The 21,850-nt window shown below is 36.0% G+C and overlaps 1 protein-coding gene across 4 annotated transcripts in view; it reads left to right on the top strand.

Moving 5' to 3' along the window:
• zbtb46 (zinc finger and BTB domain containing 46) overlaps positions 1–21,850 on the top strand; it is a 143,460-nt gene that overhangs the window by 92,435 nt on the left and 29,175 nt on the right. For all 4 annotated transcript variants that reach the window (XM_087306708.1, XM_087306707.1, XM_087306709.1 and 1 more), the window contains exon 3: positions 10,697–10,966. In XM_087306708.1, coding sequence (XP_087162834.1) covers positions 10,697–10,966 — 270 coding nt within the window. The remainder of the gene's footprint in view (positions 1–10,696; positions 10,967–21,850) is intronic.

Raw genomic sequence — 21,850 nt, forward strand, 5'->3', positions numbered from 1 at the left:
AGGGTGAACTTATCTAATGAATTCCCGCTTCCCGTCTCCCCACTCCCCCAACTTAATTAACTCTGCCTGTGTGTGTTTGTGCACACGAGTGTGTATGTGTGTGCGACCTGTCCACTCCATGCTCATTTCTTTCTCCTGTCCTTTTTTTCTTTATCTGCTCACTTATCAACAGTGTTTCTTTTTTCCATTCACAGCTAAGCTAGCATAATTACAGTTAAACTATGCATATGTTGCAGTTTCTAATAGTTTCATAACAGGTTGGTAGCACTCTGAACTTTATAGCACTTTATAGCACAGCAGGTGTTGATTTCCAAATCTCAATGCATGTTAAAGGCCAGTGTGTGGTCATTGGTGAACATCTGTCAGCTATTGTGTGTGTGTGTGCGTGCGTGCGTGCGTGCGTGCGTGCGTGCGTGCGTGTGTGTGTGTGTGTGTGTGTGTGTGTGTTCCACATCATCATTGTCACAAGTTGGACTCAGTCTGTGACATTTTGCCTGATTATGTGAATAGGCCTTGGGCAGTCTGTTAAACAGATCAGTCTGATTGGCTGTTGAGCTGATCAATCCAGTGCAAAGTTGGATTATTATTTTTATTATTTTTCTGTTTAATTGGATAATTGGTTTAACAAATGTTAAAAACATTTTTGGTCATATCTTACTAATTAGGATTTCATAGATTTATACTTATACAGTTGCAGTCAGAATTATTAGTCCCCCTGAATTATTAGTCTCACCGTTTATTTTTCCCCAATTTCTGTTTATCTAAAAATAGCAACTGTGTCAGTTTCAATATCAATTTACGGTCATAAAAAACAATGCACTTACATAGGACTAGGGATGGGCCGGTATATGATGGTATGATAACCTCAGATAAAAAAAACATTACGGTTTCACGGTATTGTAATTACTTCTCTAAATATGTTCTTTTTAAATGTCTGGGTAAAAAACAACAACTTTTATTCTCATTGTACACAGTAAGTTTTATTTAAAAAAAACTTACTTTAAAAAACATAGTATATTTTATTTTAAGAAACATTTCAAATATTTTGGAAAAGTAGCTTTTAATGTGGATGGTCCTTTTCTGCTGGAGATACAGTTGCCCTAACAAACTAAATAAAATAGTCGTAAAAACACGTAAACCACCAATCGTAGGAACAGTATAACAGCAAATGATGGCAGTTTTAAAACCTTGACTTTTCCAAACTGCGGTAAACCTTAAAAACGATTATCTTTCCATGCCTACATAGGAGACAAGGATTAAATATTAAATATAATTTATTTAATGCCTAAAAAAGTGTATGTGTGATTTTCATTACGGGACAGTGTGGAGGAGATAGAGAGAGGTGAGGAAAGATGGCGAGTCGCACACCATGTGACATGGTCTCGAAAAATAACACAACCTCTGCAGTTGGGCAGTATTTTGGGTTTCGACCGAACTAGAAGGGAGACGTGATAAATATGAACACAATTTGCAAATTGTGCAACAAAAAGGTGGCCGCAAACCTAAGGTTGCATATACTGTATTTAGTTTCTGAATGGTGTAGTCACAAGCCAACAGTTTGGTGACGCTGTCTCAGCCTTACGTCATAATTTTTTAATATGCACAGTAAAACTGTACTGCGGTAAATTAGGGAGGAGGTTTGACAGTATCAAAATTAGGATTCAGCCCAAGCCTGTTTGTATTATAATGAATATTTTACATGTGTTTTTGCTTTCTTGCTGCGGAGAGATCGTGCTAGCTACTGCGCCACCATGATGCCTTTATAGATTTATACAGTATTATAAATCGATAGTATATATTTGGGATGCTCGATCGATCGGCTGGAGATTGGTATTGGCAGATAATCATATTTAATGACTCGATCGGTATACTCACTGATCTGGCTGATCTCATAAAGCGATTTCAAATGTTTGTTACGGAAATTGCAATATTTAGTTTTGCCTCGATATATACTGCGATATGAATATTTTGTTGTTAAACAAAATAAAAATCTACATTACCAATGCGTAAAAGGTCCCTTATGAAAACTGAAAATAATCACATCAATCTATCACCGGAAGATTTCAGCTAAGAGCTACACAATGTTTTGATGTTTTAAGTGTTGTCACTCGTATTTTCTGACAGACAGTTTGGGCTATTTATCAGAATTATGGGAATTATCGGCACAACAATATTTAATTGGATGAACATTCAGTCTTATGCCTTACCCAGAATATAAAAATACCTATAAATACTTTTAGATCATTTACTTTAATCATTACTATTGGAATGTGAAGAGACTTTCAACCAGCACAACAAACAAAAAATTCTGAAGACAATCTCTTACTGCACCTTTAAAAAAAAAAATGTATCCTGTGATGTGACTATTACGGATTCACACTTTGCAATCGATGCTCAAATGATATTGTTCAGCCCTAATCAGGACAGAACATGCATACACTCATTTGGAGAAAAAGTGCAGACACTCTACATCTTTCTATTGTGCTTGTGTGGCCTCTTTGCACACACTATCAAGTGAAGTATACACACATAAATGTTTTGGATTTAAATGTGCATGTAAGAAAAGACTTTACTCAAGTGTTCTTTCAACTTCAGGATATCATTTGAAAACCTTAATTTTTAAGTTTATTTCACCCTTTCAAGCTCCCACATTTCCCTGTTGAGCAGTTAACCTATTAGCCACAATTTCAACAATGAGCCTATTATTTCCTGTGTGTGTGTTTATTTTGTTCTAGAAAATGGTCACATTTATACACTTCAAACTTAACATTACATTCTTCCGATCATATGATTGTTTCTAAAGCTCTAGGTCAGTTGTATGATGGCTGCAGCCATTACAAACTTACACACACACACAGACACACACTCACCTCTCTGAATTGAGTTTAATCTGCTGGTTTTAGTGGAATGTTCCCCTGTGGCAACTGAGTTGCTCACACATGCAGTCAGATATCTAAACATTTTCAGCATTTCTTAAAGAAAAAAATACTGCACACAATCCATGAATGAGAAACATTTCTAATCACACATTATCCAAATTATCATCTTGAAATCATCTTGTTTTTAGTGATGATCATCTCCATCTCTTTCTCTCACACCTCCACATTTCTACATCTTCCACATCCTCCTTCTCATTCTATCTGTTTGAAGTGGTGAAAGAAGTCATTGTGAAAGAGAACGTGGTGTTGCTTTGCTCTTTCTTTGGTCATTGTTTTTTTTTCGTTTTTGCTGGGTGGTATTCTGAAATGGCTACCACATTGCATAGTATCATCTGACTGGCTCACTGCTATACAATGTCCATCAAAGTTTCTACAGTCTTGCGTGAAACAAGTCTTTTTATTAAGTTTACCATGTTAGTGATTCAGCTTGATGTTCATCGATCATGGATGAACACCGTTGCGCAACTTTTTTCAAGACTCTTTTTAACTCTAGTCTATTTTTGTACTGGCAGTTTGAGATGGTATCAATGATGTGTTAGAAACATGAACATAAATATCATGTAGCCAAAAACTAACTGTGGTTGAATACCTTATATGTTCCTCAGGCTGGACCTGTTCCTTTCTGAATGTGTGTTTCAGGGCCAGAATTAACTCTAAGGTGGATCGGTCCCTATGGCTTTATTGATTAATGAAACAATCTTAAATTTCCCTGCACACACCAAAATGGTTATTTTTAAACATGAATTTAAAGGGCACTTTATAGAAACAATGACTACATACAGAACTTCTATAATGTCATTTTAGTGTCACTGAGACACTATTGAGAAGCTATTTAGTTACTATGTGTATTCGTTCCTATTATTGTGATTTTATTATTTATTTGGTTTCATAAGTGTTTTTATTTATATATATATATATATATATATATATATATATATATATATATATATATATATATATATATATATATGTGTGTGTGTGTATATATATATATATATATATATATATATATATATATATATATATATATATATATATATATATATATATATATATATATATATATATATATATATATATATATATATATATATATTGTTGTGTTTTGTCACATACATGTACCCAAGGGATTGGACATGGAAACTCTTTTTCATTGTCCTCTTTTTGCAGCCAATACAGTGCTCAGAGGGATTGTAAGCCATTCTTTTTGCAGAATAGTGGCCAGGTCAAAACGTAATGAAAGACAACATTTCCTGACTCGCTCCTCCAAAATACCCCAAATTGATTCAATAATCTCAATAATATTTAGATCTGGTGACTGTGCTGACCATGTGAGATGTTCAACTTCACCTTCATGTTCATCAGTCCACTCTGTCACTATTCTTGCAGTGTGTATTGGTGCATTATTATCCTGATACATGGCACTGCCTTCAGGATACTATGTTTGAACCATTGGGTGCACAGGGTCCTACAGGATGGTTCGGTAGTCTATAGTAAAAACATGCATATCTAGCACAAGAACTGGGGCTAGGGAATGCTATGATATTGCAGCCAAACTATCACTGATTCACCCCATGCTTCCCTCTGGGCATGCAACACTCTTGAGTGGTACACTTCTTTGGGGCTTCTGCACACCGTAACTCTCCTTCATGTGGGAAAGACAATGAAGGTGGACTCATCAGAGAACAATACAAGTTTCACATTGTCCACAAGATTTACAATGCTGGGACCATTGAAACCAATTTTTTTCACCTTAGAATTTTAAGGTTCTATCTGACATTTTTGTCAAAATTGAGTTATTGACATATTCTTATTAAATGACAACTTCCCAACATTATTGGACAACATCCCAACATTATGGGATGTTTTTTTTTTTTTTTTTTTTTTTACATATAATTTGTTTACACTTTAAGACTTTTTATTAAAAAAAAAAAAACGTTACACACATACTGTTTGCTATGGAATGCAAAAACTTTAAAGCTCATTATCCTTAAATCATTCAGAACACAAATAGAACCTCATAATTCCAAGGTGACAATTTGTCATTGGCGATTTGGCAAGGGCTACAACAGCTCAGGCCATGTATATGGACTTTGTGGAGCCTGATGAGCAGTTCTAGTTAAAACAGGAGAATTGAGCTGCACATTTAATTCTGCAGTGAGTTGGGCAGCTGTGGTTTTATGTTTTTTTACTTCTCAATGAACTACAGTTGTAGTAAAGACTACTTGAAATTCTAACATATAATAACATGTTTTTATTCCAAACACACCTCATAACTACACCCGTTTGAAATAAATCTATTCTATAGTCATGTGTTTATTAATCATGCTGAATCAATTTAAGCAGTTCAATTTTTGTTTTATTCAGCAACCACTTTTTTCCCCAGATGATTTCCTGTGTTTCTTTTTGAGTATTTGGATGTGTTCGTGGGTTTCCGTAAAAGCGCACTTTTGCCTTAATCAGAGAGTTACTAGAAATCACACCGTGCTACTTTGAGAAGATGTGCAAAATAGTAGCTTTTTTAAATTACGTTTGTGATTTCAATTACTTGCTCAGTTCTCGTTACACAAAATTTTTAGAGTTGTTAACCAATGTAGAAAATGTTGAAAGTCATATATAATGATGTAAATACAAACTGTACTAAACCCAGCACATGTAGATTCCAAAAAGCACACATTTATTTCTTCACCCTGAACACACCTTTGTACACTTTAAAACCAAAAAGTGAAGGTACTGTAACTCAAACCATTTGAGAAAACCAATTGCAACAAATTATTTAGATTCAAAAACTCATCCTAATGAATACTGTGAACTTAATCCATTTGAGTAAACATAGCTATTTGAGCACAATAAAACCCAATAAATGAAGAGAACTCAAACCAGCTGAGTACTGTAAAACCCAATAAGTTAAGACAACTTAAACCGTTTGAGAAAACCGATTGCTACAAACCATGTGAGTAAAAAAAACGAATCCATTTGAGTACTGTGAACTTACTCCATTTAGGTTGAAGCTATGAAGTATTCAATTAACTTATTACCTTCAACACTGAGTGAAAACTAATCAAATGTGTAGAATTAACTTTCACAAACATTTGAGTTAACTACACTTATTTCGTTTGATAAAGTTAACTGTTGGGTTTTGAAATTTATTTATTTAACACGGACAATGCTCATTAATCAATAGTAAAACTGTAAAAAAAGGCCGGGGTTAGCTACAAGGGCTAATTTTTATTTGTTGCCCACTACCAGATTTTAAAAGGCAACCTAAAATCAAAAAACACTTCATCACACATACAATAAAGTTATATACTACAAAAGGATATAAAAAGAATGTAAAACATGTAATAATAATTTCTTAAAATTTTAGACAAATGAATTGCATATGATTGCAAACTTGATTTTTGACATTTCTTTAAATTGTATTTAAATGTTGAAGAATTTGTAACACCCCTTAAATGCATAGGAAGTGTGTTCCAGAAATGACTGGCTCTAACTGAGACAAAAGTTGTACACCTAAACTGCACAGCTTCCTCTGGTAACAGATCGTGTTGCTTGACCATTATTATTCTTGTGTGTCACAAACTCACATACAGGAGGTGGAGCATATGCATTTAAAATTATTTTTTTTACAGTCTAGGCATGGGATAATAACTGGTTTCAAGGTGTACAGTGGCTTGGAAAAGTCAAGATTTTAAAACCGCAAAAATGTTGTGTTATGCTGTTCTTAATATAGATGAATGGATCAACTGAAATGCACCCAAATCCGCGGCTTCATACAAATTATCCACCTGCCACCTGCCCACACATTAAGTTTTATCTGATATATGTATGCGCACCCGACCCGCACCCGATCGTCACTTTAATAATTTAATTGTTTGTTTTAGGCTTGATGATAGGTCACCGTGGATATTAACAGCAGATTCAGTGAGCTATAATCTGCGCATCTCTGATACTAAAATAATACATTAAACTTAAACGTTTTAAATGAATATTTATTTATAAAACAAAAGTTTGTCTTAGGCAGCTTTTTCTTCATTTTCAAATAGATACAGAAAGTAAAAATAAGACATTAGCTTTTACACATACAGGAACAAGATAACAAAAAGGGTGCCACTTCAACCTAAAAGGCAGCTATGTTATGTTTATTTGGCCCTATTTTTCGCACTGTGGAAAAACAGAATAGCATCTACTGTGCCTGGATTCGGGCGATTCCACCTCGCCTCCAAAACGCAGCCAGCTGCACTGAATGAGCATTCGCTCGCACCGCTTGTTGTAGGAATGAAAAAGATTGAAGAATCTCCTCGCAAGGCGCAGCTGTCGTGGAAATAAGTAATCTTGTTTCTCCCAGAACGACAGCAGATTTTTCTCTGATATCTCCTCTAACTGACAGTTTGAACAGTAGGATACTCTTGCACTTCATCCATTATTTTGGCCGTCTCATCTAACCATTCATTAAAGCCCACTCTGCTTTTTGCTGGTTCACTGCCATGTGTGGCTACATCCATCGGCAACCCACCTGCAATTAATCATAATGTATTTTTTTATTACCCGACCTGCCCAACCCGCGGATTATCTGCAGCACCCGTGGATATAACTGCCATCCGTACATCACTAGTTCCTAAGGTATATGAAGGAGTTTTTTTATGTTTTTTTAATGTGTTGTAGAGAAATTTGTGTTTTGCAAACTAATGAAGACAGCAGAAGTTGGTCATTTATTTAAATTATTTAGTTTACTGTTCCAAAATATTCTAAATGTTTCCTAAAATAAAAAATTTACTGTGTTCAAATGGGAAATGAAGTTGTTTATTAATCAGATATTTAAAATGAACTAATTTAACAGCTTTAATCACAGTACCGTGATATTGTGATATTTTTATACAAGGACATCATGCCGTCAGAAACTTATACTTGCTCATCCCTACTCTATTGAACACATTTTATTAGTCGTTTATTCTAAGAAAACCCCAGCTTGACAAAACCACCAAGGTAAAATTGAAAATCTACAGTATCAGCTAAAACAGCAGTAAAATATTTAAACCAGCTTGATGTAACATTGTTAACCAGAGTATGGCTGAATGATGGCGACTCCGTTCTTCTCCAGTGCCCTTCTAGTGAACTCCAGGCTGTGGACACCAGAAGACCTGATAAGATCTTTATGGGGTCACTGCTTCATCAGACACACAAACGCACACACATACAGTTACTCTCTCTCTCCATCTCTCCCTCTCTCTGGAAATGAGCCGAATCCTCCTCTAAAACTCACAGCTGATGAAGTTGCTGTGTTTGTCATTGGGAGGCCCTCAGATGAAGTTACAGTGTGTGTGTGTGCGTGTGTGTGTTGTGGGAGGGGGTTTATAACACTCATTATGTTTCATCCTCTCACACTGTCTCCATTTCTCTGTCTGTTCTCCTAGACCCCAGAGAATAGTGTGTAAACACAATACGCGCTTCAGAGTGTGAGAGCGTAATGTGTGTTTTCTGCTAGCGTGCTATCCTAATGTAAGGTGTAATTAAGTGGTGTGAAGTATGGCAGGTTGTAGGAGGGTCTTGCGACGGCATGACTGAAGTTGTTCACCGATCGGCCTGTCGTTCATGCAGCTTTGAGGCTTCCACTGATCTGAGCTTCACTGACAGCTGTTTTGAAAAGCTCTTCTCCTTTAGGCTGTCAGTTTAGTCTAAACAAGCCTCTCCTGGTAAATCAGTTTTTTGTTGTTGTTGTTTTCTTGTGTCTTGCCACTTTTTTACCGTTGTTCTTACTGTTTGGACTTCTTACATCCAAGCAGTCGTCCTTGTCTTTTGACAAGTGTGTGTTTGTGTGTGTGTGTGAATACTTTGGCAGACTTCTCTGCGTTGCATGATTTGACAGTAGTAATGAATAGAGAGGTAAAGATTCCCATTTTCTGAATATTTTTCTGTTTTTTATGGTTTATTTATCAGTTTATTCAAGAATGAAATTTAGTTTCTTTCCTTTATGTAAACTCAATACAATTTGATACTGATTCATTTGGGTATATTTTAGCTAAAGTTTCTGTTTACACAACACAAACTAACAATGGCTAATGACTTTCTGGGCTCTATTTTGATGATCCAGACGCAAAGTCCAAAGATATGCACTGATATCAAAATATTTCTTTGTAATAAAAATAAACAGTGTCAAAAAAACTCTTAAACTTAATAAATAAAATGTTACAAAGTGTGTGCATGATAAATGAAGATCAACATCTGTAAGGTGTCAATAATAATTATACAGTAAACCTCAAGCTCTGTAAACAAAACAAATTGTGATAGACAAATCTTAGCTTTAAGTAAAAGAACTAACCATCATTCTCTAAATACATAATGCAACATTACAAACTGTGAAGTTGAATGACTGCATTACCCCTATGCTAGAAAGTCTTTCAGATGGAGTGCTAGTGGTTGGGATGCACAAAAAAAGAAGCCAAAAAGCCACTCTGGCGACATCCTTACATGTTTTTTTTTTATTTACATTCTCCTCACTTCTGCTATGTGGCACTCATTTTGTCATGTGTTGTTATTCTGGCCTGAAGTGTCAAGAGCTAGAGTGTAGTTAACTTCACTATTTACAATGAGCTGTGTGCTTGCGATCCCATGGCGTCCCTCGTAACTAGGCGACTGTTTAGTCAGAGAATGACAAACAGAGAAACCATCTGATGCAAGTTTATGGAAAATGTAAAGCACTATAGTGTTTGGGTGCATGGTGTTTGTCTGAGGTAATTAGTCTACCATTACTGGAATCTGTATATTCCATAAAAAGGGTGAAGCAGATTAGTTAATTCTACTTACAAAAATTTCAGTGCACTCATGGCATTCTGATAAGTTCAAATGTGTTTAAGAAGGTGCAACTGGACAATGAACATAATGTGCACATGGCTCCAATGCGTGTGTCGTACAAGTTTAGCATTGCTTCCAAGGCGCCTGCTCAGCAGTCACTTTTTAATAAAACTATAGTCTTCAAATCATAACTTCATACCGAATTTTTTTATATCGATATTGACAATGGACAATTCTTAACAATGCAAATGCCAAGTGAAAATGGTGACAACCAATAGATGTGAAAGTAAGCAAGACAAAATGTTAACGCATGTTTCCAAGCGCTTGTAGAACAGATGAATTACTGAGCTTAAAGTTGCCTTGAACTGGAAGTTGCTGAGACATTTATTGTACTTCCAACTAAAACTGAATGTTGAGTTGGGGCTTTTTTTTACAGGGCTTTCTTTTTGCAAATCATTCGCTCATAAAATACTAATGGTAAAAGGGGCATGGTTGAGAATAATGTGACTAGTAAAAGTGTAAAACTGAAATAAACAAAGAACCACTGCTTTAATTTCAGATTTCCAAAACAAACTTTTTTCCTTCACAGGATTAATTGTTCAAATAGAAAAACAAAGAGTGCTACCAAAATAAATTGCCAATGGAGTACAGACTTGACAAGTATCACCAGTGCTTGATTTTTTTGTGCAAATGTACATTATGAAGAAACTTAGCTTCTAACTACATATCGAGAGCTGTAGCTCCAGTCACAGGAGTTGTCAATGCTGATTTTGAATGTTTGTAGGAACTTTTTGGGAAACTCTGATTTGCTGTCATGCTTGAAACATTCAACACAGTTCCTCTGAGTCTGAATCCATTCTCATGAGTAAGCGGACAAACTCAGATCTTGTAATGTGTATGTGTGTGTGTGTGTGCGTTTATTTGGGTCTTTAAGAATTCATTAACATTCCTCTCTTCTCTCTCAGGTGCAGAAGTGACGGAACCAAACATTTCAGACAGCCGTAGCGAACGCATGGACCTCCTGGTAAAGCAGGAGGAGGCCACAGCGGGAGACAGCGGCTTTCTGTCTGGGGAGCGGGACGAGGCCGTGGCCCAGGAGAGAGCAGGCTCTGTGGCCAACCTTCGTGCAGCCCTCATGAGCAAGAACAGCTTGCTGTCTCTGGGGGCAGAGATGCTCGGAGAGGAGAACCCGCTTCTATTTGACTACCTGCCCAAGGGAGGACACTCGCTTTCCCGTAAGTCACACTGTGGTCTGCTGCTCTCGCTCATGGAGTTTCCTTAGAGTCCTGTAGGGACGTAGATGTGCCCCTGCTAGAATGATATGCTATGTGTTATTTAGTAGGTGCATAAAGACTCCTTTATAGGGATTCCGTAGGGTCCTGTAGAGACTTTTACATACTTAAACTCTTGGCTATATGTGGTGTCGTGGTTTTTGTAGGTGTCTTCGGTACATGGTAAGGTTTCCATAGGGACTTGTATGTGGTCTTGCTAGAATGCTAAAGGCTGTGCTGTATGTGCTGTTGTTGAGTGCTTCAAGACTCACTTTGGCATTTTATGTGTCCGCTAACCTTGGAGAATTCTATTACAGGGACTCTTAGGCTTCAGGATTCATTTGTGCAAGGATGTATACACTCTTATGCTATCATTGAATGCTTGAAAGCTCTATGTTTTTGTAAACCTTCATACCCCTGTGATTTAAGAAATCCTGTTCTAAGAGTTCTCCAGTTAATTTCAGGGGTTTAGAGAGGCTTTAGATGTTTTTTTTGCATGTAATACCACAGTATTGTATGAAGTGAATGGCCGTTTCAGAGCATTAAAGCTCACAATTAGTATTTGACCTTCATGTCCCATTCAGACCAAAAATTGCTGGAATAAATTCAGACTTCTTAACATCTATCATAAGGAAACAACAGCAGCTGCTTTTTAAAATTGAGATATAGAGTATTCAAAACACTGATAACACGCATTTTCACATGCACGCGGTTGTGAATATGTTAATATGCTTTTTTCAAAAACAGACATGAATCCTGCTGCCCTGTACAGTTAGATTATACTGCAGTGTGCTCATAACAACTGTAGATAAATGTAAAATAGTGTTCTGGATGGCAGCGGACAGTAGGCAGTGTTGAATTTTACATTTGAATGTACCTACCTGAGAAAGAAGTACAATTCTAGACCGTAGTTTGTCATATTTAGATACACGCATACATATTTATGCCTTCAACCTGTTCTTTTGGCGAAGTTTGTGTGAGTCACTGTGTTTGTGTGGTAGAATATCTCCGAAAACACCAGAGCTTTTATGAATGACATCGAAATTTATAAAAGCTCTGGGATTGCCAAACCCACACTCAATCACTTTGTCAAAGTATTGAATGTGTGTGGGTCTGTGAGTGTGTTCTGTTATTTTTGGCTTATTCCTTTGTGAGTTTGTCTCCTTCTCTCCCTTCTTTTGCCTCTCTCTCTCCCTCTGTCCTGGGTTGGTAATTGTCTCTATTGTCTATTTAAGTTCAGTCTTCTGAATAGGAGAGGGAGGACAACTCTGAACCACTCCTGCTCTTAAAACCCTTAGGGCAGGCTCAAGAGTGTGTGTTTGCTGAACTACATTAAGTCTTAATGGCCACTCTTGAGGATGAAACACAGTGGCTGTCACTCACGCCACAGGAGCTTTTGTCTCCCAAACTCCAGCTAAAAGACAACGGAGAGGAGGATTAATCTGATCAAATCACTAATGTACGAATCGTGCCTTCCTCCAGCAGTGGCAGAAGGCTCCCGTGATTTTTACTTCCAGCTTAAAGTCAACATGAAACACCGTTTCGGTGCTGTAATGACACATATTTCAGAAAAATAAGATAGTGTACAAGAAAAACAGCTCTCTAGAAATCCATTTTTTCAATTGCAAATTGAATGTGTTGTAAAAGGTGAACTACGTTTGTCAGTTAAGGTGAGTTAAATCTCTTTGACAGTGTCATAGTTATTTGTCAATGACAGTGGGTGTCAAAAATCATGAATTTAGTTTGATTTGTGTATAGATTTGAATGGTGAAAAGTAGGGATGTCCAGATCCGATCACGTGATCAGAAATCGGGGCCAGTCACATGGTTTCAGACTTGATCAGAATCAAAAATTATCTCCCGATCAGGACTCAAATGTGTATATGAAGAGTTCAGATGCAAAAACCGTTAAACACCATTTCCACCACAAATGAGCTATTGACATCGAGTGAACGCTTTAGGCATGTAGTACATGTTTAACAAATATTTTTTGATTCGAATCATCTCAATCGCCCATTCAGAAATAACAGTTTGTTAGCAAAAGCCTCTAAACGCCAGTTGCCTTTGACAGCAAAAGCTGCTATATCCCAAGAACCAATCAGAAAGCACATTTTGAATCATGTGTTTTTTAGTAGCAGTGTGCTGATACGCCGGCTTTTATTAGGAGACTGTTTTATTCAGATTCAGAAGTAGATTTTAAAATATGGAGTTCGATGAACTGCATAAACCTGTCTGACTGACACTGAATGGCAAAAGAAAACATCCTCAAAACTGTGCATTATAAGAAAAAGAAAACATCATTTACAGTCGGAAGTGTTGCACACATTCATAACATGTTTTTGCGCAGTGATGCTACCTTGAATGAGTCCGATTTACTATAAATTAAACACATTACATATTACATACTATATCTATGTAGTGTGTTATGTGTGTATACACATTATGTAAATATACATTACATATTAAACATACATACTATTCATTAGTTTTTTTTTAATGGAAAAATTCATTTCACAAAGATGAAGTTAAGATGCGGTTCTTTTATCCCATGTGGATACTGTGAAGAGCTCTGATATCACACTGATAAATCGAGCAATTGCTCCATATTTAAAACATCTGTACAGAAAGGTCATGTTATGATCTTTTATTGGTCTCATGGAATCACTTGATTTCGCAAGTCAGAGTTTGGAACGCAGCATCATGCAAAAGTTTTACACAAACTTATGTCCCCAATCTGGTGCATTTGTATGCATATGAATGAAGTCAATAGGCTGAAAAGTGCAGTGTGACCGCTTTACGATTTTATTCTGTACAAAAAATCCAAAGCATTAAATATAGTGAAAATTTGCTATGTTTACGTGATCCCAAATAATCCGCCACTAATCAGATTGGTGTCTCAATTGGATTGTCAAGCCTTTGTGTAAACACCTGTAATTGACTTGTATACTTTTTAAAACAAAGATAAGACGCAGGATGACTGGTAGAATGCACATCTTGAAACAATCACATTAGCATTCATGTAAACTAGTCAGTATAACTCAGTCTCTCTCCAAGCCCCACTGCTCTGGATATTTCTCTTATTTAACACACCTGATTCATATAACCAGCTTGTTAGAAAAGCTAAATTGTGTTTTGATTAAGTGACATTTGCATTACACTAAAGTAGACTGACAACTGAATTGACAGCCTGATCTCACGAGGGAAGTAATTATTTTACATTTCATCAGTTTGGTGGCTAATTCAGTCTTCCGAAATTCATGATTTATAAATTTATGTAAGATCAATTTATGTAAGATTTTTAAACACGTGGCACAAAATGCACCACTAAAGCCAACCGTCAATGAGAAATGAGCAAATCGTACACTGTACAACTCAAAAAGTTAAGGTAACTCCACCTAAACCATTTGAGGAAACCGATTGCAGCAAACCATTTAAGTTCAAAAACGAATCCTAATGAGTACTGTGAACATAATCTATTTGAGTAAATAAAGCAATTTGAGCACAGTAAAACCCAATAAATGAAGAGAACTCAAACCAACTATAAAACCCAATATGTTGAAGCAAATCAAACCGTTTGAGGAAATGGATTGCTACAAACCATTTGAGTTAAAAACAACTAATCTATATGAGTACTGGGAACTTACTCCATTTACGTTAAAGTAATGAGGTATTTATTTAACTTATTACCTTCAACACTGAGTTTAATGAGTTCAGTGTATTAAAATGTACAAATGACATCAAATCCAAATTCATACGACTTGTCCACTAAACCAAAAAGTTACAAATTGGTGTGAGAGATTGTTGGAACTAAAGCAGTTTTAATTGACTAAAACTTTATCTGTGTTAAGCTGCTTTGACACAATCTACATTGTAAAAAGCACTACAGAAATAAAGATGAATTTGTACTGATTGACACAGTTTTCACTGCTCCCTACTCCCCGAGCATGGGAAATTTTAACATCACCAAGGATCATTCATTGACAGAATTCCACAGAACCTAAATGGAAAAATGTAAAGCCTAACATAATACACCTCTATAAAAAATACAATTTAAATTCACATAACACAAAATAAGATGTCATTTGAATGAAACAAATACGAACCCTTCGAACAGGAATCATGGCGGAATATTCAGTGGAGTTCACTTCATAGTGAACTTATGGTTGAAATAACGTCTGAATGGAAAAAAAAAAAAAAAACACTGAAGTGATAAGAAAAACAAAATAAAATAAAAATAAGAGAACCAGATGAAAATTGTAGAGTAGTGGGGCATGAGGATTGGAATTGCGAAATGCAGCAATGGCAATATTATTAAGATACACCAGTGTAAATGTTGCCAAAAAATTTCAGTAAACTTTCAGTTAACTACACTCTTTTCATTTGATAAAGTTGACTGTTAGGTTTTACAGTGTACAAATGTTAAAAATATAATGCTCATATAAAATTAAATTAGACCAATTTAACTTTACAAGTGATTTTAACGTACAACAATTAAGCTGACTTAAAACATCAAGTTTCTATTTGTTGCACTTAAAAAAACAAAGTTGAAACCAGATTAACTTTAAACTAAAAAACATACATTTTCATGACTTTTTGTTATGTAATTTTTACAGTGAATGTGCAGATATTTCATATTTCCAAAAGAAATTTGGTAGCTATTGAAGAAGATTATTATATATCTATATTTATTCATTTTATTTAGGCTTAGTCCCTTATTGATCAGGGGTCGCCACAGCAGAGTGAACCAACTATTCCAGCAAGTTTTACACAACAGATGTGCTTCCAGCCACAACCCATTCACTTTTGCACTCAGTAGCTTTTTCAATCACCCTTTACCGCATGTCTTTAAACTGTGGGGGAAACCGGAGCACCCAGAGGAAACCAACACGAACATGGGGAGAACATACAGTACAAACGCCACACAGAAATGCCAATTTCACCTTTTTGCTGTGAAGCGACAGTGCTAACCACTGAGCCACCGTGCCGCCCTAAATCTATATTTACTATATTGTTAACTCATTAAACATCTGTTTAGACTGGAGACTCCTCCGGTTGTCAAGTTCAAGCCCATTTAGTCACTTGTAGCAATTATGTACAGCTTCTTTAGAATTTTATAGTATTTTTACCTCCTTTTTGAAGCTTGAAAAATGATGATGTGTGTTTGAAACTACATGAGGTAGAGTATTTAACATCTCTACATCAAGAGAGTACATCAATTACTCTCTATCCTATTTCACTCCTTATTTTGGCAAAAAAGACAAAAACAAAAGTAATAATAAGTGCAGAAGTTCTTGAACGTCCTACATGAAGAGAGGTGTTTTGACATCGCCACACTCACACTAGTTAATGAGTAAGCACTGATTGTTTGGGGTTTCTTCCACAAACAGCGCTCACTGAAGCGCACAGTGCCGCTCCGACGGATCACCAGTCGCCCCTTTCTCCCAAACTTCAAAGTGGATTTGTTGAAGTCTCTGGGAAAGGAATTGATTTGATCGAGCCGAGCGGGTCACGGCGGGTCCCCTTGCGTCCTGCAGGCTGCTGTGATTAACCCAGATAGTGTGTTATTGGCTGATCCTGGGTCAGGTTTGGTGGTGTGATTTGCTTTAGGTGTGTGTCTGTCTTCTCTACTGATCTATACACACTGACAGCAGGCTGACAACCTGTCCTCTTCAACGCCACTGCCGGAGTCTCAGGGGAAAGAGACAGTGCGTGTCTGTGTTTGTGTGTGTGTGTGTGTGTGTGTGTGTGTGTGTGTGTGTGTGTGTGTGTGTGTGTGTATGTATATACAAATTTGCACTTACTAGGAATGAGTGAGTAGTTCCAAAGAAGGAACAATCACCATGCTCTATGTACAATACAAAACAAGCGCAGTGTGGAAATTGCACAATAAATACTGTAAAACAGTACAGTGTTCAACAATAATACAGTGTTCAATATATTGCAAGGCTATAAAGACTTAAGGTACTTAAGGTACAGAACAATTTACAGTACTGTATACTATGCTTAAAAGTTATGGAAAATTATAAAAATTTATATTTTTTTAGATTACATTGCAGTATTTTACTATATAAATGTATAAAAACATCTGAATGTTCTTGACAAATGACATATATTGAAAATAATATTACAAATATAAATGAATAAATATGTTAATTACTAAAAATAATTAATTTTTAAAGTAATTGATATAAGTATATACAGCCTGATCTCACAAGGAATCGTGAATATTTTACGTTTTGACAGTTTAGTGGCTAATTTGTACGAGTTCAGTCATACGAAAGTACAGTTTTGAAAAGAAGGAGTGGCACCTGACCCTGCCCCTAAACCTAACTGTCATTAGGCGGTGAGCAAATTGTACTAAATTGTATGAATGACATCATACAAATTCCTAGGAATTAGCCACTAGATCATAACGTTACAAATTGCTGTGAGATCATTTTGGTATATAGCATTTTCTGTATTAAATGAAATTTGGTTTCTAATGTTTCCAGTAACTTGATAAAATCTAAATTTTACTTCAAAATATTAGTGAAACAATGTTCTTTCCTTGTTCAGTTTAATCAATACATTTATTTAGAAATTAAACAACATGCTTACCCTGAGCAGTACTTATTAAAATATACAAAAGAAAAATTATCATACAAATTTTTTTTTAAATGAATAAAACCTGGGCTGTGTCCAGATATCGTCTACTACCTCGTAAGTACTGCGTTAAATTAGAATTTACTACTCGACTGTTTGAGAAAGCACATTCTATACAGAATGTGAGTGGTATGACTGGAACTCGGATGTATTACAGTTGTCATTTTGTCATGATCATGTGATCTATACCCTACTAGTTGTGTCACTTCACTTCCATACATGAATTCTCTAGCGTGGCATCATGGGATAGCATAGCGTCCATCGGATACACACTTAAGAATCTTGGAAGTAGTAAGTCATCTGGGTACTTCTCGCATGGTGTTTTTCGAATTCTGTATATTCGAACATACTACTCGGCTTGTATACTGTTTTAGCGTACTAAATAATATGGAAGTATGCGATTTCAGATGCAACCCTGGTTTAAGAACAGTGTGAAAGACTTCAATTTAAAGTCAGTGTGAACTGAAAGTTGCCTCAGACATTTATTTCAGTATGATCATGTACTTCAAACTGAAACGGGATATTGAGTAGGGGCGGGCCTTTATTTTTGCACGCCTCCTCTCTTATTTCACTTGCAGACAACTAATAGTTGAAGAGACATGGCTAAGCTTATTTCAGTCAATCCATCAAGCTGACATCATAAACAGACTATCATTCCAAGACCAAAACAAACAAATTGTTTACCAGATGCACACCAGAACAAATCGTGATATTAACCAGTAAATAGATGCGTGTTTACTCACTTTATTCGAATGTCAAATTCACTTCACAATAGGCGCGGATTCACGTCATGGGCAGGGCTTCTGTCTGTCCGGTGACTCTAGCTTCGTTGCTAAATGACTAACATGGATTTTATAGAGAAAATGAGTCTACTAGATCCATTTAGAGGTGCACTCAGCTCTGTGAGTTCATCAAATCTTCTAGAAGCAATACCTGGATGATGAAAGCTTTCAGCGGTGATTCAGATTGAGCCCAGCCCAGTTTGATGAACTGCTGTCCGCTGTCAGCAGGAGGACCTTCCCCGGGACACCAACAACAGGTGCTAGGTCATAATCATGCCTCTACAAGAGAAAGCTGCTGGTTGGTTAATGCTCACGAATGTCCGCTGAAGTTTAGCAAACCACTCCACTCATGCCGCTTCATTTGCGCAAATTGCGTTAGTAGCACCGCCTCATTCGCACGTATCGTGTTGCAGGATGTCTATCCGTGTCTTTGCATTGACTTAACATGCAAATCACTCGCACTTGACGCTTCATCCGCGTCTGGTGTGAACGCAGCATCACATTGTGCAGTAGCAAAATAATCATGCTAAATTTTCATTTCATGAAGACTTTTTTTAAATAGTATTACAGAGCTTTCTTGCTTCTCAATGGTTAGTCGTGGCATTCCAAAGTATGGCAGGCTATTACATTTTTTTATGTTCTTTAATTTTAAATAACACAAATTTCACAAAAATAGGAGCAAAGAAACATAAGCAATTTGTAAACATAATTTAAAATCCTTCTTGTGTGGCAATCAATAAATTCGATAAAATTCAATGAAGTAAAGCCTACTGAGCGAATTCTATTTAATTTGCTGTAGATGGGACGTGCTGCACTACTGTTTGGATTTTGCTTGGAATTCAGTTGCTTTGCTTTCGATTTAAAGTTGGAATTCAAATGAAGGGGCTCATAATTGTGCATCTGTTGGCAATCTGTCAGCACAACTGAGCTGGATATTTGGTTATTTTTGGACTGAAATTTCATTAAATTGGACTGAGCATGTGCCTTCCTGGTTGGGTGTAAATGCTTCACTAATGAAGGTAAAACTGTCCTGCAGTTCCAGCTATTTGTCTGCTTCCTTTTTTTTTTTTTTTTTTTTTTTTTGCACAACTCATAAGTCATAACACTTGGTGGGTTGTAGCAGACAGTTTTATGAATGTTTTATCCATGCATCCAACATTCAAAATCATATTTATCGCATATTTTTGCAAGTTACACTTCATTGAACACATAGACATTTCCTTACACTATATACTATATAACTGCAGGTAAACTGTTTATATATAATGTCCACCCTATACACTCCCTATAAACTCCTAAACTTTTCTGATTTTGATTGTAATGCAATAATGTAGTTTTTTGTAAAGCTGCTTTGAAACAATACATTTTGTGAAAAGTGTTATTCAAATAAACAGAATTTTTAAACTGAAATTACTTAAACTGAATACTTATTTAATATACAGTTGAAGTCAGAATTACTAGCCCCCCTAAATTATTGCCCCCCTGTTTATATTTTACCCCAATTTCTGTTTACCGAGAGATTTTTTTTTCAAACATTTCCAAAACATAATAGTTTTAATAACTCTATCTAATAACTGATTTATGTTAACTTTGCTACGATAACAGTAAATAATAATTTACTAGATATTTTTCCTATATTTTTTTTTTATTGTGCTGGTAAAAAAGGCTTAAGCAGGTTGACAAAATTTGGGATGAGTTTGGATATTTTGAACATGCAGTTTATGTTAAATATTAACAAAAACCAAGTGTGCATACCTACTCAATTTTAGTTTTAGGCACTTTTTTGTGCATTTGGGAGGGTTTAGGACAGTTTGGGCTGGAAACATTCGAGTGTATCTGGCAACACTGACTGCCATTTTTTCATTGTAATGTTGTGCACTGTAAAAAGTGAAAACTTAAACAAATTACTTTCACTTGTTATTATTGAATGAATTAAGTTAGACAAATTTAATTTATGTGTTTTCACTAATAAAGTTAGTTCGTTCTTTTAGGTGTAACAAGTTTTTGAATTTATTTAGGAGAAAGGAACAGTACAAACAGTACAGATCAATAATTTCCTTCTCATGTTAATATAATAACAATAATACTTTCATATTTTGTGGCAAGTGCAAGTAATGTTTACTATTAACGATAAATTACTTGTTACACTAAATTTATTACTGAAAACTTTCACATTATTCATTAAACAGTAGGCAAGAAGTCCCCGGAAGACCTATTACTTCCAATGAGATCATGAAATTCATCAAGCGGACACTTTATTATCCCATGAGGCCATAAGGGAGGATTTCTGAGTGTCAGTGAAGTAATGCAAATGGCATTGGTAGGTCACACAATAATGACTATAGAGTGAGCGAATTATGTCCAGATTACATTAATATTGTATATAGTACCTTTTAATAGTTGTGAAGTACTTACTTTCTCAATAAAGTATACAATTTAATGTCATGTCTGCTCTTCTGAACAAATAGCATAAGACAAGCTAGCTGGCGGTTAACTTCAGTTGACCCGCAACTCTGTACTAGTTTCTTTTGAATTTGGTGTAGCACAACGTGTTTCCTGTATTCTCGTATCTACGCATCTATGTTTCTACATTCAGAGCAATTTAACATTAGATTAAGAACCCAACAGTAGGGCAAGTTATTTGTTTATAGGGCAAATCATTGTTAATAATATATATATATATATATATATATATATATATATATATATATATATATATATATATATATATTTTTTTTTTTTTTTTTTTTTTTTTTGTGATTCACAAGTGTTGTATAAAGTGTTGTATATTTATGATTGTGAATTGCATTATGGGACATTTATCTCTGCTCTGTTGACATTTATCTCTGCTCTGCTCTGCTCTGTTGACTTTTAACGTTGAAAATTCAACTGTACGGTTTAACAAAGTGTTCATCGTTGAACTGCCTGTACCTTCGTATCATCCATGGTAATCCCTTCTGCACTGATGACGTATCCCAAAAAGGCGATCTGTGTCTGGTGAAATTCACACTTCTCTAATTTGGCGTACAGACGATGTTGAATCATGCGTTGCAACACCATACGTACATGTTCAACATGTTCCTTCATCGTGTTTGAATATATGAGGATGTCGTCGATGTAAATGATGACCCAGCGATCCAGCATATCCCGAAAGACATCGTTCATAAAAGATTGGAACACGGATGGACAGTTTGACAGGCCGAAGGGCATTACCGTGTACTCATAGTGCCCCCTAGTGGTGGAAAACGCGGTCTTCCACTCGTCACCAGCACGGATTCTGACAAGGTTATATGCACTGCGAAGATCAAGCTTGGTATAATATCTAGCCTTTCTTAATTGTTCCAGGGCAGGAGGTACGAGGGGTAATGGATAGCGGAATTTTACGGTGATTTCATTGAGCCCTCGGTAATCAATACAGGGACGTA

This window comes from Danio rerio, chromosome 23 (genome assembly GCF_052040795.2).
Source record: "Danio rerio strain M-AB ecotype USA chromosome 23, GRCz13ab, whole genome shotgun sequence".
NCBI classification, from domain to species: domain Eukaryota; kingdom Metazoa; phylum Chordata; class Actinopteri; order Cypriniformes; family Danionidae; genus Danio; species Danio rerio.